A 13081-nucleotide genomic window follows, 5' to 3' on the forward strand; every position below is an offset into this window, starting at 1 on the left:
TTATACAAAAATGTATATATTTGTACATAATAGCAACAACTACCACAAAATGGGTTCCCATCTTGAAAGGTAATTTAAAAAAAATCACACTTCTGTGAAGTGAGGGGCAACCACTGTTTTTATATTGACGTCTCACATCGTCAATGTTTAACTGCTGCTCTAAACAAACTAATTAAAAACCCCCATAGATTTGGCTGCCATATGACGTCATTCTCAAAAACCATGCATTGGAGGGGATAGCGTCCCTCAAAAAATAAAAATAAAAATGGTTCCCATCCTAAATGGGTTTGGTTTTTAGAGAATTGGCTACACAGTGAAATCCTGAGTGTTCATTGAACTACTTTCAACCTGGTGTCCCTATTTTGGGCTGACAATTTCAGAAATTGTGTGCAAATAACTGATCTATAAGACTTAAGCTCACGACACATTAGATCTGCGATTTTTAAAAGTAGAATAGGGCTTATGCTGTTAACTCAAGAATGTACAAGTGCAACCAAACGGACGCCTACAAATGAACACTGAGGACTTTACTAAATTGACCGTTTTCAACCATGGCTTTCAGGGTGGCCTTGCTACATGTGAGAAACATAAGGCTATTCAGTTAATACAAATGGGATATGCCTGTAACGGTGACCCCGTAGCTAGCGGGGACGAGGCATTGTGTGTTTTGAGTGTTTTACAAGGACATCAAGGAGGAAAAGAGGTTGGAAGGTCGGGGTGAGGGTATTATATGACTCCCCTTCACATTGCTGACTTCAGTGGGTGGAGGGTAAAGTACAATGAGATTAATTAAAAATGAATTCAGTTTTATTGTGAATACTTTTACAGTTAAATACAAATGACATGGTCAAATATGGCATTGGCAATGCAAAGTACAGAAAGAATGCGTTGTTTCGTCTAACAATTAACATTTCAAACATTCATGTCGGAACAAATTACAGTGCTCTTGCTCCAGTTCATCAAGTCAGTAAACAACCTCATTAGTAAAACACGAGAGCCATTACATACACAGGCACTGAGCGGAGGAATTCAAGATACCATAAAATGAACATAGAACAAGAACATAAAGATATAAACAGATCAGACCTCAAACTGTGTTTTATAGCTCTGCTTTGAATGCACCATGTGTCATTCACTTCAACCCACACTGATCTACAAACCAAAGAGCAGCAACTGTATGAGTAATTAAACGGTGGGGGGAAAAAAACGTAACAAAAATAACTTCTGTGTTTCTCTCCTATCCTCCAAAAATGGACCATCAATCTGGTAGTATATATATTATAGGTACATTTCTGAGTGAATCTCTTTTGTTGATACAAAATATAAAACCAAGTGAGAACCCTAACATTTTAGAACACAGTGGCTGATATTTGCAATTTGTAGGGCAGACTAGAAGAACTTGAGGATTCTTCACTGAGTTTTGCAGTCGACATCACCGTCACTGTTCCCTTTCAGTTTCTTTAGCTCCTTCAGTAGCTCATGCTCAAGGGTTAAGATTTCCTTTGGTTTCTTGTACTGAGAGAGAGAGAGAAAGAGCAAAAAGAAACGAAAAGGTAATGACTTCTGCAGCCAGTCTCTTTCTCCCTGATGCACATCCCTTACTGTATTAACACACTGAAACAAGAAATCAAATATCACACAGAGACCAATTATGATAGCCCAACACTACATAACGTCAATCTTATCTGCCAGAAACCCGATATTTCTTCCAGCTGTCTAGCTTATATAGTTCGTAAATGCTCTTTGTATTCAAGAATTTCAGACAGCGCAATGTTCATAATGTGCACGCAATCTGAATGTGTGATACACCTATGTTAATAGGTCATACTCCCTGCATTTGTTCAGATGCCTGGGACCTGACAGACAGAATGGGAGATGACCCTCATGTCATTGTGCTTTGAAGACAGTAGTGATGTCGAGTAGATTGAGACAGGAAAGAGAGGGCACGTTAAGTGCAAATATGACCAATGAGGGAACACGATTCAAACCTGTGATGTTGCGAGTAGGTCTGTGCTCCAAATGGTTGCACAACCAGAACATCCCACGATATACATTTTAACACCAGATATTTCATGAACAACAAAGTCTGATATGTGAAAATTTGTCATATTCTTCATGGGTTTTGGATGTGTATAAACATCAACTTTCATCACTTAAGTCATTTTAAGTTATTCATGAGTCCAGACGTGCAGCATAAGATGGTGTATTTATATTCACAGATATCAATTGAAATGACACTCCAGAGTAAAACTTTGACTGCAATGCTCGAGGACTTTGACAGGGCAGGACATTGTGTGTAGTTTTTAAGGCATTTTAGGTTGGAGCTTAGAGCTGATCCTTGCTACACTGTGTGCAAGTTTTCTTTTTCCAAATGTTGCTATATTTAATTTAATATTGAATCACTAATGCTTTTTTCTCCCATCAAATAATCTGTTATCTGTAACACCCAGCATCTATCAGGTTCATTTTATAGTTGGCCAGGACTTACACTGATGATTAGAGTGTTATTAGCATGAGTGAAGCTGAGGGCAGAACAGTCCAGTGGCAGCTGACTTCGGTCTAGGTCAGGAACAGTGAACTTCTTATAATACCTGGAAAGACACAGAGGATGTGAGGATTCCTTCAAGATAAAACAAAGATCAATGTATTGCCAACAGTGCCATCTATAGGAGAGAGACAAATACTGTAAGCAACAGATGAGCATCTAACAAAAGAGAAAAAGGTTTCCATGCACGTTTACTATACAAATGGAGAATTAGAAGTTCACTATTACCATACTTTACTACTTGCTTCTGTTCATCATTTACCAAAAAGGGAAACAGTATTAATTGATTGCCCGAGTCCCATAGTGGGAGTTCTGCTCTGGTTTTGGTGAAATATTAAGTAGTTCCGGTCAATTTGTGGGGGGCACAGGGGCCATGCAGTAAAAGTAAATTAATCCACAAAACTAACGTCATTTGTATTGTTGACCTATTTCTAAAATATTAGTGCAACTTTCGTTCATTTTTGACCCCTCTATCACACTATGTTTTTTGTGTCCATATCACTACGCCCAAAAGATAGTTCCATGTGATAGAGGGGTCAAAGTCTGAACCTTAAACCAGGTTCGTCAGGCACAATCACATTTACTTTTTGTTTGAGGTCTTTATGATGCAGCATCTTTCAGCAGGCTCCACAGAAACATTGAAGACTCCTTTAGGATAGGGAAGATTCCGGATTCTCCACTGAAAACTGGTATTTGTGTCTTTACGCGAGAATGTAGGCTGCAGAGATGTGAGGCAAATATAGCACATTCTGTAGACACATGATCAACCTCTATCTCAAGAAAATGTTAATATAATGGAGCTAAAATAACTCAAATCAAATTAGAAAATGATAATTATTTTCGTCCAAAAGGGGAATAATAATAATAATGTTACCACAAAACATACATTAGCACAGTTCTCCTTGATCCCATCAGATTCCAAAGAGGCAACAGTGGCTGTGTGAGGCTCCCCGACCTCTGTCTGCCATTGGCTCTGAGCTCCCAGTGAGCTTTTAGACTTCCACTTTCTCACTGAAAAAGTGTGAAACATGAGGTATATGAACAACATATTCAATTAAATTCAACTTGGCTGTAAATGCACTGTACACAAGTGTACTTACTACTTAGTGTCATGTTTGTTCTACATGCAGCATAAATTAAGACCATAAATCTCAACCCTGAATTTTGAAGCTATATTGAGCTTTTATTTTACTTAGGTTGAAGATGCGTCAACAGTGGACAGTAGTTAATTCTAGACAAGACAAGATATATCTAAACAAAAACCCGAATCATGAATGTGTTTCCCATAGGCCTACGTTGTTGAATGAAAATTACATCGTCACAATTGCTATACATTAGCTATACATTTTTGGAGTGGATATGTGTTCAGATGGCTGTCAGATAGTCAGACTATGCTGCATTGCAAGTCTGAGATGTAAAACATTTGCGTACACAAGCTGAGAAGCAGACGTGAGATTTGATTTGCACCGTACGCCCAAGTCAAAGTGACGATAGAATGATACATCCCTAAAGTTATGGTGATCTTGGTGTACGGTTTTATAAATGAGGGCCATAGTCTCATCTCCATGCAATTTTTTTCGTTTGTTTAATAGACCAAGGTTTCGACCCAGAGATCTTCATCAAGGCACAACCCAATATCATAATAAGCCCATATCTTCTTAATTTATCCGAAACCCAAACCGTTCAAATACTGAAATATGAACAATAGTAGTATAACGTGTATAATGTCAATCAATATTTACTCATTCTGTGAATTCAAATATAGAAATGTGTACAGTAGGCAGTACAGATACAAGAACAGAGTGTACACACCAATAATTACGCATTTGACGTTTTTACCTACATGCTCTTCATCAGAGCAGTTTGATTATTGGGAGCTAAAGAGTGTGTGGACTCACTTATTTGTTTCATATTCTATGTCCTTTGTCTGGCACCTGCGTTTTTGTTGTGCATGGGTATGCTTTTCGAGTGGTGCAGCCATAGGGTGCAGCTGAGCTAACCTCGCCTCACCAGGCTTTCCACCACCTCGGAGGAAAGCCTGGTCTCTGTTTCAAAAGTCTGTATGATCCGGTCGGGAGCGGATGATATCGTTACGTCATGTAAAGTCAGGAACAATCAAACGGAACTTCGTTTTCCCTCAAATCGGAAGAATAACAATAAAAGCTCTCGTTGCCTGTAGCTTTTATTGAGAAGAATCGGTTTGAGGGAAAAGGAAGTTGCCGCCCCGTTGTTCCTGCCTGTCGACTACAAAACAATACTACAACATGACGTAACGATATCATCCGCTCCCGACAGGATCATATACCCTAAATGAAATGGTGCCCAGGCTAGGGTGCAGCCACTCCAATGCCCAGCAATGTCTGTCCCTATATCTGTATGTACGTATGTCCCTATGTATGATTAGGGTACCAACAGGTGACAAAGTGGTGCTGTTGAGCTTCACACTGTACACAGCTGCATGATGGGAAGCAGAGTTTTTAGTGTTTGGGAAGCTGAGAGCTGACAACCAATAGTCAGACAACCAATACCATCAGACAACCAATAAAAATATAAAGTACAAATATAAAGTACAGTACAGTGACAGTACAGTAGAGGGACCCCCTGGGGACTCCCACATGGTAACTAACATTTCTCTAGACCGTTTCGGACATGGGGCGGCACGCCGGAACCGGGCCGCCACCCTGAGTGCGTCCCCTGGGGACCACCACATGGTAATTTCTTGACCGTTTCGGACGCTGGGCGGGTCGCCGGAACTGGCCCGGCCCCCTTCCTGGGGGTCTAGATGTTCCGGGGACCCCCACACAACAATAAAAAGTATAGTTGCACCATTCAGTTCACACAGGTGTGATTTTTCAGTAACAGATACAAACCCATAAGCATAAACAAAGACATTATCCTCCACTTCAGCTTACCGATGAGCTCATCTGTTTGTAGATCATACTCCTCTGCCATTTCTTTCCCATCCGTAAAGAGATAGTGGACCTTCCTTTTCCCTTGATAAACATTAGAAAGACTCTACATGATTATAGATGAACCGTCAAGACAAGACAAATAAACGCATGAATGTGTTTATTTTAAACAAAGAGCACAGGAGCACAGCAATAAAAAATAGCATGCCAACTACAGAGCTTATATTTCATAATTTGGCGTACTAGTAAGTAATTAGCCGAGCCACGTTGAATATATTGTATGTATTGCATGTCTTGTTGATGATCAATATTGAGTAAAAAGGACCACAATGGAAACAATAACCAGGGCTTTTTTGTGTTATGCTTTTTTGACTGTACTGCCATACTGTTAACTTGTTAATAGTCAATATCTCCTGTTTCCATAGCAGTTCAGTAGTTGCAGAGGCTTAGTAGTTGATACCCCTGGTTTTCAGGCTGCCAGGCAGGAACAGTTCAATCAGGGGATTGATTACAGACAGGTGCACGGTTTCAGACTGGGTTGGGAATTTCCGAATGTGGGATTTTGGGTAGCCCATGGACCTCTCCATCCGTTCATATTGTAGCTGTAATGTAACGTTGCGACGTTTATGTGCAACCAGCAAATAAGCTTTCAAAGACAGTTATTTCTACTTAAACAAGTAGATACATTTGTTGCACTCACCATCTTGTATCAAAGCTGTTTTCTTTGATGATTTAAGAAGATCAGTCCAGCATTGCACAGCCATGTTGCTAACTTGCTGTTGTAATGTATGTAAAGCGACACTTCCTGAAACACTACGTAGCCAAGGTAACGGCATTCATTATTTTTTATTTAATTTTTTAAGGCTTGTCATTATTTTTGAACATTATACAATTTCAAACATATGTAAGTAATTGTGGTTATATTTTTTATATAGGTTAAATGGTTAAAAGAAGTTTAGTTTTTAACTAACGGAGAAAAAACATGGGGGGGGGGGGGCGTTCCGGCGTTGACCAGTGTTGCCAGATTATGTAAGAGAAACAAGCAATCAGTGAAAACAAGCCCAAAAGAAGCGAGCACTTCGCCTTAGTTTTCAAACATAACACAATAAGAATCTTGAAGACATTCTTGAAGACATTTAGAAAAATGTTGGAATGTTCTTAACTTCTTTAAACATTTTTAACAACACAAATATTGTATGGGGGTTCCTGGCATAACACGTTTTCAGATGGGGGTCAATTCAAGGGGGTCCTTGAATTGAAAATGTAACTCTGATTTAAACAACATTAGGAAACAAGCCCAAAAAAATCACGCAACTAAAATATTTACAAGCTACTTTACAGAAAACAAGCTGAAAAGTCGATTATAATAAGCAAACATGGCAACATTGGCGTTGACCCGGAAGTGAAATGATGAATCGACAAACGCAACGCACAGTCGCCAGATCGCCACACGTGTGAGCTTTGTGGAATGTAATGGTTGTCTGTTGAGTTTGGTCGTCTTCATATTTATCTGTCATTGCGCGTGATTTACCGTTCCGTTTACAACAACACGTCCTACTTGAATTAGACATCATGTCGGCCGAGGAAGAAGCTTTGTCGAATGGAAACACCGCGTCCTCCGGAGCTGCACAACAAGAGGCCGACACTATTATCATAGAGCCAGACTCTCCGCCGCCGGTGGTCACACGGCGGACCCGGAGCGGACGGGTGGTCCGGACCCCGTCTGCTCTCCTCGACTCTCAGACGGTGAAGACCCCCGCCCGGCGGGCCAGGAGGTCTACGGTCAAGGAGTTGCCAGAACCAGAGGAAAAAACAGACGTGGAAGGCGATAAGTGCGTGGTTCCGGCCGTGGAAAACAACGAGTCTACAGAGGCAAATAAGTCGATACCGAGCACAGAGTCCAACTCAATCGAGGTACCGTTATGTCCAGAACCCGCTGAAAGCACAGACGAACCTAATGAAAACAACAGAGCGACTGTTAGATCTCCTTCTACACCGATGGAAACGCCACCCGCATGTCCGGATAAAACCACAGCCAAGAAGAGAAGGCATTCAGAGTCCGAGGCGAAACATCAGAACCCGGTTATTCCGCTGGGGAAACCCAAGTCCGGACGGGTGTGGAAGGACCGCAATAAACAAAGGTGAGCTAACTTGGTCAGGTCAGAGCCTTAGATATAGACAGTTACGCAAACTGCGTTCACTTCATGGGGCCAGTCTAGCCCTTTCGGGACCTCGTTACCTTTTCTGAATTTTGTACGGCGGTACCCTAGGGTCCCTGATCAGTTATTCCACTCTCCAAAGGACGCAGATTTACATACTCTCATTTCATTTGAGTGTTGGTGAGATGTTTCAAAGATGCATAACACAGTTATAGGAGACAACGGAAACGTATGCGAAAGAGTTGGACCGCATGCGCTGCTCCCGGGCTTGCGGTTATGGTTAATGGTGCATTTATATAGCGCCTTTATCCAAGGCGCTTTACATAGATTGTGCATTACATTCACCCATTCACACACACATTCATACACCGATTGCGGCGGAAGCCATGCAAGGTACCAACCAGCACATCGGGAGCAATTTGGGGTTCAGTGTCTTGCCCAAGGACACTTCGACATGTAGACAGGAGGAGCCGGGATTCGAACCGCCGACCCATGGATCATTGGACGACCTGCTCTACCTCTTGAGCCACAGTCTCCCCGTGGTTAGGTTAGGGTTTGAGGTGGGTTGTCGTTTGTCAGACCAATGACTAGTCTGAACAACCTACTGCACCCATCAGAGTTCTTGGCTTCTCTGAAATTCTCTCTTCCTCACTTCCCAAGTTCCCATGTCCCACCTCCCAAGACACAACGCCATTATAAACATCCTGCATGTACGTGGTCGGCCAATCAGAGGCTGTACAGAGGCTGTAATGTAGGGACGTGCAGCTAGCCAGTCTCGGTCAAGCCCCCAGTAAGGCTATCCAACGTTGAAGCTGACACTACCTACTGGCGAAAAGAGGAACTGCAGCACTTTCATGGAGGTGGACGGACGTTCATGACGTCATGTAGTATGACGTTTGAGGTCCGGGCTTAACTTCCGCTCACTCGAGCCATTGAGTTATAATTGTACTTCCGGCAGTCTTCCAGGTGCTTCAAAACGCCACTGAGCAACTGCCACTGGGGCAGGGCTAACGCTCCGGTTCGGTCTCTATCCTTTTATTACTCTATGGTCTCGGTGAGGGAGGCAGTACAATGGGAGGTCAATAAGGAAGAGAAAGGAAAGGAAAGGTACTATGTTTACCCAGGGTAACTGGACTAAGCTCAAGAACTTGTTTACAGCCAGAGAGGAGAGAGAAGTTCAGCGAAGCAAAAAAAAAAAAAAAAACTCTTGATTTACTCCTATAGTGTTATGCATCTTTGAAACATCTCACCAACACTCAAGCGACGGCGCGGCTCTCCGTGAACAGAGAGTATGTAAATCTGCTTCATATGGAGAGTGGAATAACCGATCAGGGACCCTATACCGCCGTACAAAATTCAGAAAAGGTAGCCGAGGGTCCCAAAAGGGGCTAGGGGCCAGTCCAATGGCGGCTCTCCTACATAGACTTCTATTGAGAATGGGGATCATAGATGATGGGGACAACCCGGACAAGTCCTGGACCGGAAGTAGGCAGAAATGTATTGGACTCAGGCAACAGCCCAGCTTTAATGATCTTAAATCAGGGGTGGGCAACTTTGACGATGTCGAGGGCCAATATATTTCCACACTCACTCCAGAGGGGCCACAGTACATATTACTGTTGTAGCAAAAATTGCCGATCTAAAAGCTCAAAATGCGTCTCGATGCCTTTTCAGCTTGTAGATCAGCTATTTTTGCTATATTATTTGAATTGAAAACCTGAATCATTTTTTGCTATTTTTGAATTGGAAACCTGAAAGTAACTTTTTATTGAATTTCAAATGCATATAGTTATGTTAACTTTATGAACTGTTAACATAACTACATTGGACACAAAAAGACTATCATTTTAATACTAGTCATTAAGTACTAGTCATTTAATACTAGTCATGAAGTAATTAATGCGTTATGCGTGTTTGGAATTGTAACAGCTAAAATCAATACTATATCAGTATTCTGATATTTCAAATGCGGTCCACATTAAGTTGCCCATCCCTGTCTTAAATGATTAAATCCCTTTATTTTAGAATGTTTTGTAGTAATCGTACAACATAAACATTAAAGAGACTTTAGTTGTTACTGTACAATACTTTAAAACACTTGTCACGTTGCACACATGCTTAAAATAGCTCTTATTTACGCCGCCCTCGTTGAAAACAATGTATTTCCAACTCCAGCTTGTCTCAGTTCAGGCTGCATGAACAGCACTCGAGTGCTCTGTTTCTGCCCCCTCAACATCGCAACTCTTCTATTAGATGGCTCTGGGTCAGGTGTTCCTCTGAGTCTAGCGGGTCCATTGGTTAGCGTAGAGACGGTAACAGGATTTTATTGTAGCTGTGGTTGTGTATTTTCTGTTTTTGTTCGTTCTGGTCCATAGCCAGCTCAGAGCTAAGTTTTTGTAACTTTGCCACAAAATGCAGTCGCTCATGTCTTGTAATCTTACCCCTGTCTTACCAGCTGTCAATCAGTTAACAAGACCTTCACAGACTAGTTTAACTGTAAGTGTATGATCAATTGAACACAGCTAGGTAAGCGACCACAGATTTTCAGCGGACAGGATTTCTTTCCATAGACCTTCAGGAGAAAATGTGCTCGCCTCAACTGAAAGAAATGCCACCACCACCATAGAGCTGTGCGCTGTTTGGCCAGACTAAATGTTTTTTAATTTAAATTTAACAGGTTCTCTGCAATGGTTCAAGATAAGCCACTGCGTACTTCTTGGGAGAAGAAGATGGCAGCAAAACGAGATAAAGACTTGGTGAAAAAGTTTTCTCTGCAGCTTAAAGAAGACAAAGCCAGAGAGAAGGAGGTAGGATGTACAGAATGCATACATGCGTATGCTATATGCTAAACATTTCTTGCCTGTCAATATGCAATCACATGTGGTGTTTGCTCATTCTGTATTTCCTACCACTGTAGGACAAGAGGAAAAGGCGCGAGGATAACTTGAAACGTCGTGCTGCGAATGAACGCAAATCAGAGATTGTGCAAGTGGTAAGTCAACGCTCTGTATAAAACACAGAAAAGCACCTAAGCCTACCCACTGCTATAATATTATATCACAATATAATGTTTGATCATTGACTAGGGATGCCAAACGACTCATATTTGGCCAATCGACGAATCGAGGCCGAAAATCGACGTGTCGAACGACTTTTTTCCTTTTTTTTTCATTATTTTTATATTTTTGTTGTTGCTGCGCAGCAGTTGAGGAGAACGCAACTATGCATTCCTTTAAGCAACACAACTTCTGCAGCTGCATCCATATGTTTAGAATTTGCATCAATGATCAAATCCCAATAATAAAAAATAAACTTTATTTTGTAAACAACGAAACTGAAGGAGCAGCGGCGCTATCGGCTAGCCGCTAGTCCCAACTCTCAAGTGTCTGCAGCCTGTCACGAGCCCCGTAATGAACTGATACGGGACGCACGTTGTTCCGTATTTTAATGTCGGGTCGGATAATAAATACAGTATAAATGACGGCGGGATTTATTTGACAACTCTGTCCTGCTTTCTTCACGAGAAGAGAAGAGCGCTCACCGCTCAGGACAGAGCAGACCTGTGGCTGTCAGTTGACTTTACGGCATGTGTAGATGAGATGTGAACCTGGGTCTGGGAAGCTCAGAGCTGCAGCCATTGGCTCATGATACGAGCACACGAATAATGGGACAGATCATTCAGTGTTGCTAAGATACCACCCCCCACCACACACACACACACACACACCCTTGGACGATGGGGTCCACAGCGCTCTGCTCAGTCAACTTGCATGCGACGAGCGGCACTGACTGAAAAAATAATAATACAAATAAAAACGATTTTTCGACTCATACGTTTTGAGTCGCGGGAGGCATGAGTCGATAATCGAGTCGATTTTCAACATTTTTCAACATCCCTATCATTGACCTAAAAGGCGTTATACTGTATCAACAAGGATAGTATAATTAAAAAAAGGTTAGGCCTATGTATTTTTCAGAAATGACTGGACATGTGGAAAACCTTAGTTAAACATGCAGAGTGACTCAATACCTTACCTGGGTTACATCATCTTCTGATACTTGAATGTCTTCAAATGAAATAATAATCCTGTGCCATGTAGTGTTTTGTTTCATTAGCACGATCGTGACAAAATCTTCTGCCTTTTATTTGTGGTTTCTCTTTCACTCATTCAATGTTTGTCGTACTTCTGACTGCATGATGTATTATTTATTTTAATCTCAGATCCAGAATACAACGAAGATTAAGAGGATGAAGAAGAAGCAGCTGAGAAAAATTGAGAAGAGGGACACACTGGCTCTGTTACAGAAATCACAGCCTAAAATGGCAAAAGCCAAACCAAAGGGGAGACCGAGCAAAAGCCAAACAAAAGAGATCGTCGTTGTCTAAGACCAAAATGTCTTACAGTTGTATGACAGCAAGTAATTTACTCTCAGTGTCTCTCGCTCTACTCCTCAATACAGTTAGTTACTTTATTGACACAAATGTATGAAACATAGGGTCCAAACAATAATCGAAAACCCATGAATAAAAACTTTAAAAAGGCACAATTTATTAAAATATACAATACACGACACAAAGTCCCTTAACAACAGCAACAGGAGCTTTCTATTGCTCCAAAAGTGACAGTAGTGATTGTAGCATACGCAAAGTTCCTCTGTTGTGCACACAGTGAGCTCAAATCAATAGTGTCCAATTTGTCCTTATTTCACTCTGATGTCTTGTGTGAGGGGACACCAGTATGTAGCTATGTGCTGTTCGTTTTGTATTTCAGTCTCACATTGACAAATACGCTGCTCAGGTGCATTTCCACATGCAGTCTATGGGCGAACAACCGAAACCGTGTAAAGGTGAGGTTATCCTCAAATACTCAATGTAAGGTGTACTGCTGGTGCTGGTATAGAGTACACAAACATGGTTTACCTGAACGCTTACTATACACAGAACTTGAATAAAAGTGCAAAAGACATGCATATCCCATATCTACCAGGCAGGCTGTTGGTTTTCCATGTGAGAATAATAAATAAAATCAGTACAACTCCCATTTTGCAGATCTTTATTTTGATGTTTTCTCAAGTCTTCCTCAGATGTCTGAGGAAGGATGTCTTGAGTTTTCTTTTCAGGATCATAATCAGGATTTATGTTGCATTGAATTAGACATTTTATAGTTAATCTGGTGTGGTTCCTTCAGTTTGTATCTGACAGCTACAGTACAGCTATCTCCCAGATAAAGTTCAAAAATAAAAATACGTATGTCTGGTAGGTGCTTTTTATAACCGATGGGCTGAAGACATATGATTAGATCTTTATATCTCACTCATAAGAGAGATATTCATGTGGCATACCGGTATACACACATCAAATGGTTCAAAAGTACTGTAGTCTAGGAATGACATGCTCATGTTGAATTTGCTCTATTTGATATATTATCATCTTAACCTGTTTTTAGACTGCTGTGCATTTTGATTTA

The 13081-nt window shown here is 41.3% G+C and overlaps 2 protein-coding genes across 2 annotated transcripts; one reads left to right on the forward strand and one right to left on the reverse strand.

Moving 5' to 3' along the window:
• Window positions 1-854: 854 nt before the first annotated feature.
• Window positions 855-6229, reverse strand: dpcd (deleted in primary ciliary dyskinesia homolog (mouse)). The gene is made up of 6 exons (XM_083765130.1): window positions 6155-6229; window positions 5458-5538; window positions 3432-3556; window positions 3130-3263; window positions 2489-2591; window positions 855-1515 (listed from the first exon to the last, which is right to left on the reverse strand). The coding sequence occupies exons 1-6, from the start codon at window positions 6216-6218 to the stop codon at window positions 1411-1413; spliced, it is 612 nt and encodes a 203-aa protein (XP_083621256.1). The 5' UTR covers window positions 6219-6229; the 3' UTR covers window positions 855-1410.
• Window positions 6230-6886: 657 nt separating this feature from the next.
• Window positions 6887-12655, forward strand: LOC310858553 (uncharacterized protein). Its single transcript, XM_083764717.1, has 4 exons — window positions 6887-7595; window positions 10291-10420; window positions 10531-10605; window positions 11836-12655. The coding sequence occupies exons 1-4, from the start codon at window positions 7027-7029 to the stop codon at window positions 11998-12000; spliced, it is 939 nt and encodes a 312-aa protein (XP_083620843.1). The 5' UTR covers window positions 6887-7026; the 3' UTR covers window positions 12001-12655.
• Window positions 12656-13081: the final 426 nt, after the last annotated feature.

This window comes from Protomyctophum parallelum (genome assembly GCF_964188405.1).
Source record: "Protomyctophum parallelum genome assembly, chromosome: 5".
NCBI classification, from domain to species: domain Eukaryota; kingdom Metazoa; phylum Chordata; class Actinopteri; order Myctophiformes; family Myctophidae; genus Protomyctophum; species Protomyctophum parallelum.

Excerpts from the sequence above, each read along its gene's own strand:
- dpcd (XM_083765130.1), bottom strand. The coding sequence starts at position 6,218 with ATGGCTGTGCAATGCTGGACTGATCTTCTTAAATCATCAAAGAAAACA. Across the intron at positions 5,539-6,154 it reads AACAGCTTTGATACAAGATG|GGAAAAGGAAGGTCCACTAT; the intron begins GTGAGTGCAACA and ends ATGTTTATCAAG. Across the intron at positions 2,592-3,129 it reads ATAAAGACCTCAAACAAAAA|GTATTATAAGAAGTTCACTG; the intron begins GTAAATGTGATT and ends GTGTCTTTCCAG.
- LOC310858553 (XM_083764717.1), top strand. The coding sequence starts at position 7,027 with ATGTCGGCCGAGGAAGAAGCTTTGTCGAATGGAAACACCGCGTCCTCC. Across the intron at positions 10,421-10,530 it reads ACAAAGCCAGAGAGAAGGAG|GACAAGAGGAAAAGGCGCGA; the intron begins GTAGGATGTACA and ends CTACCACTGTAG. Across the intron at positions 10,606-11,835 it reads AATCAGAGATTGTGCAAGTG|ATCCAGAATACAACGAAGAT; the intron begins GTAAGTCAACGC and ends TTTTAATCTCAG.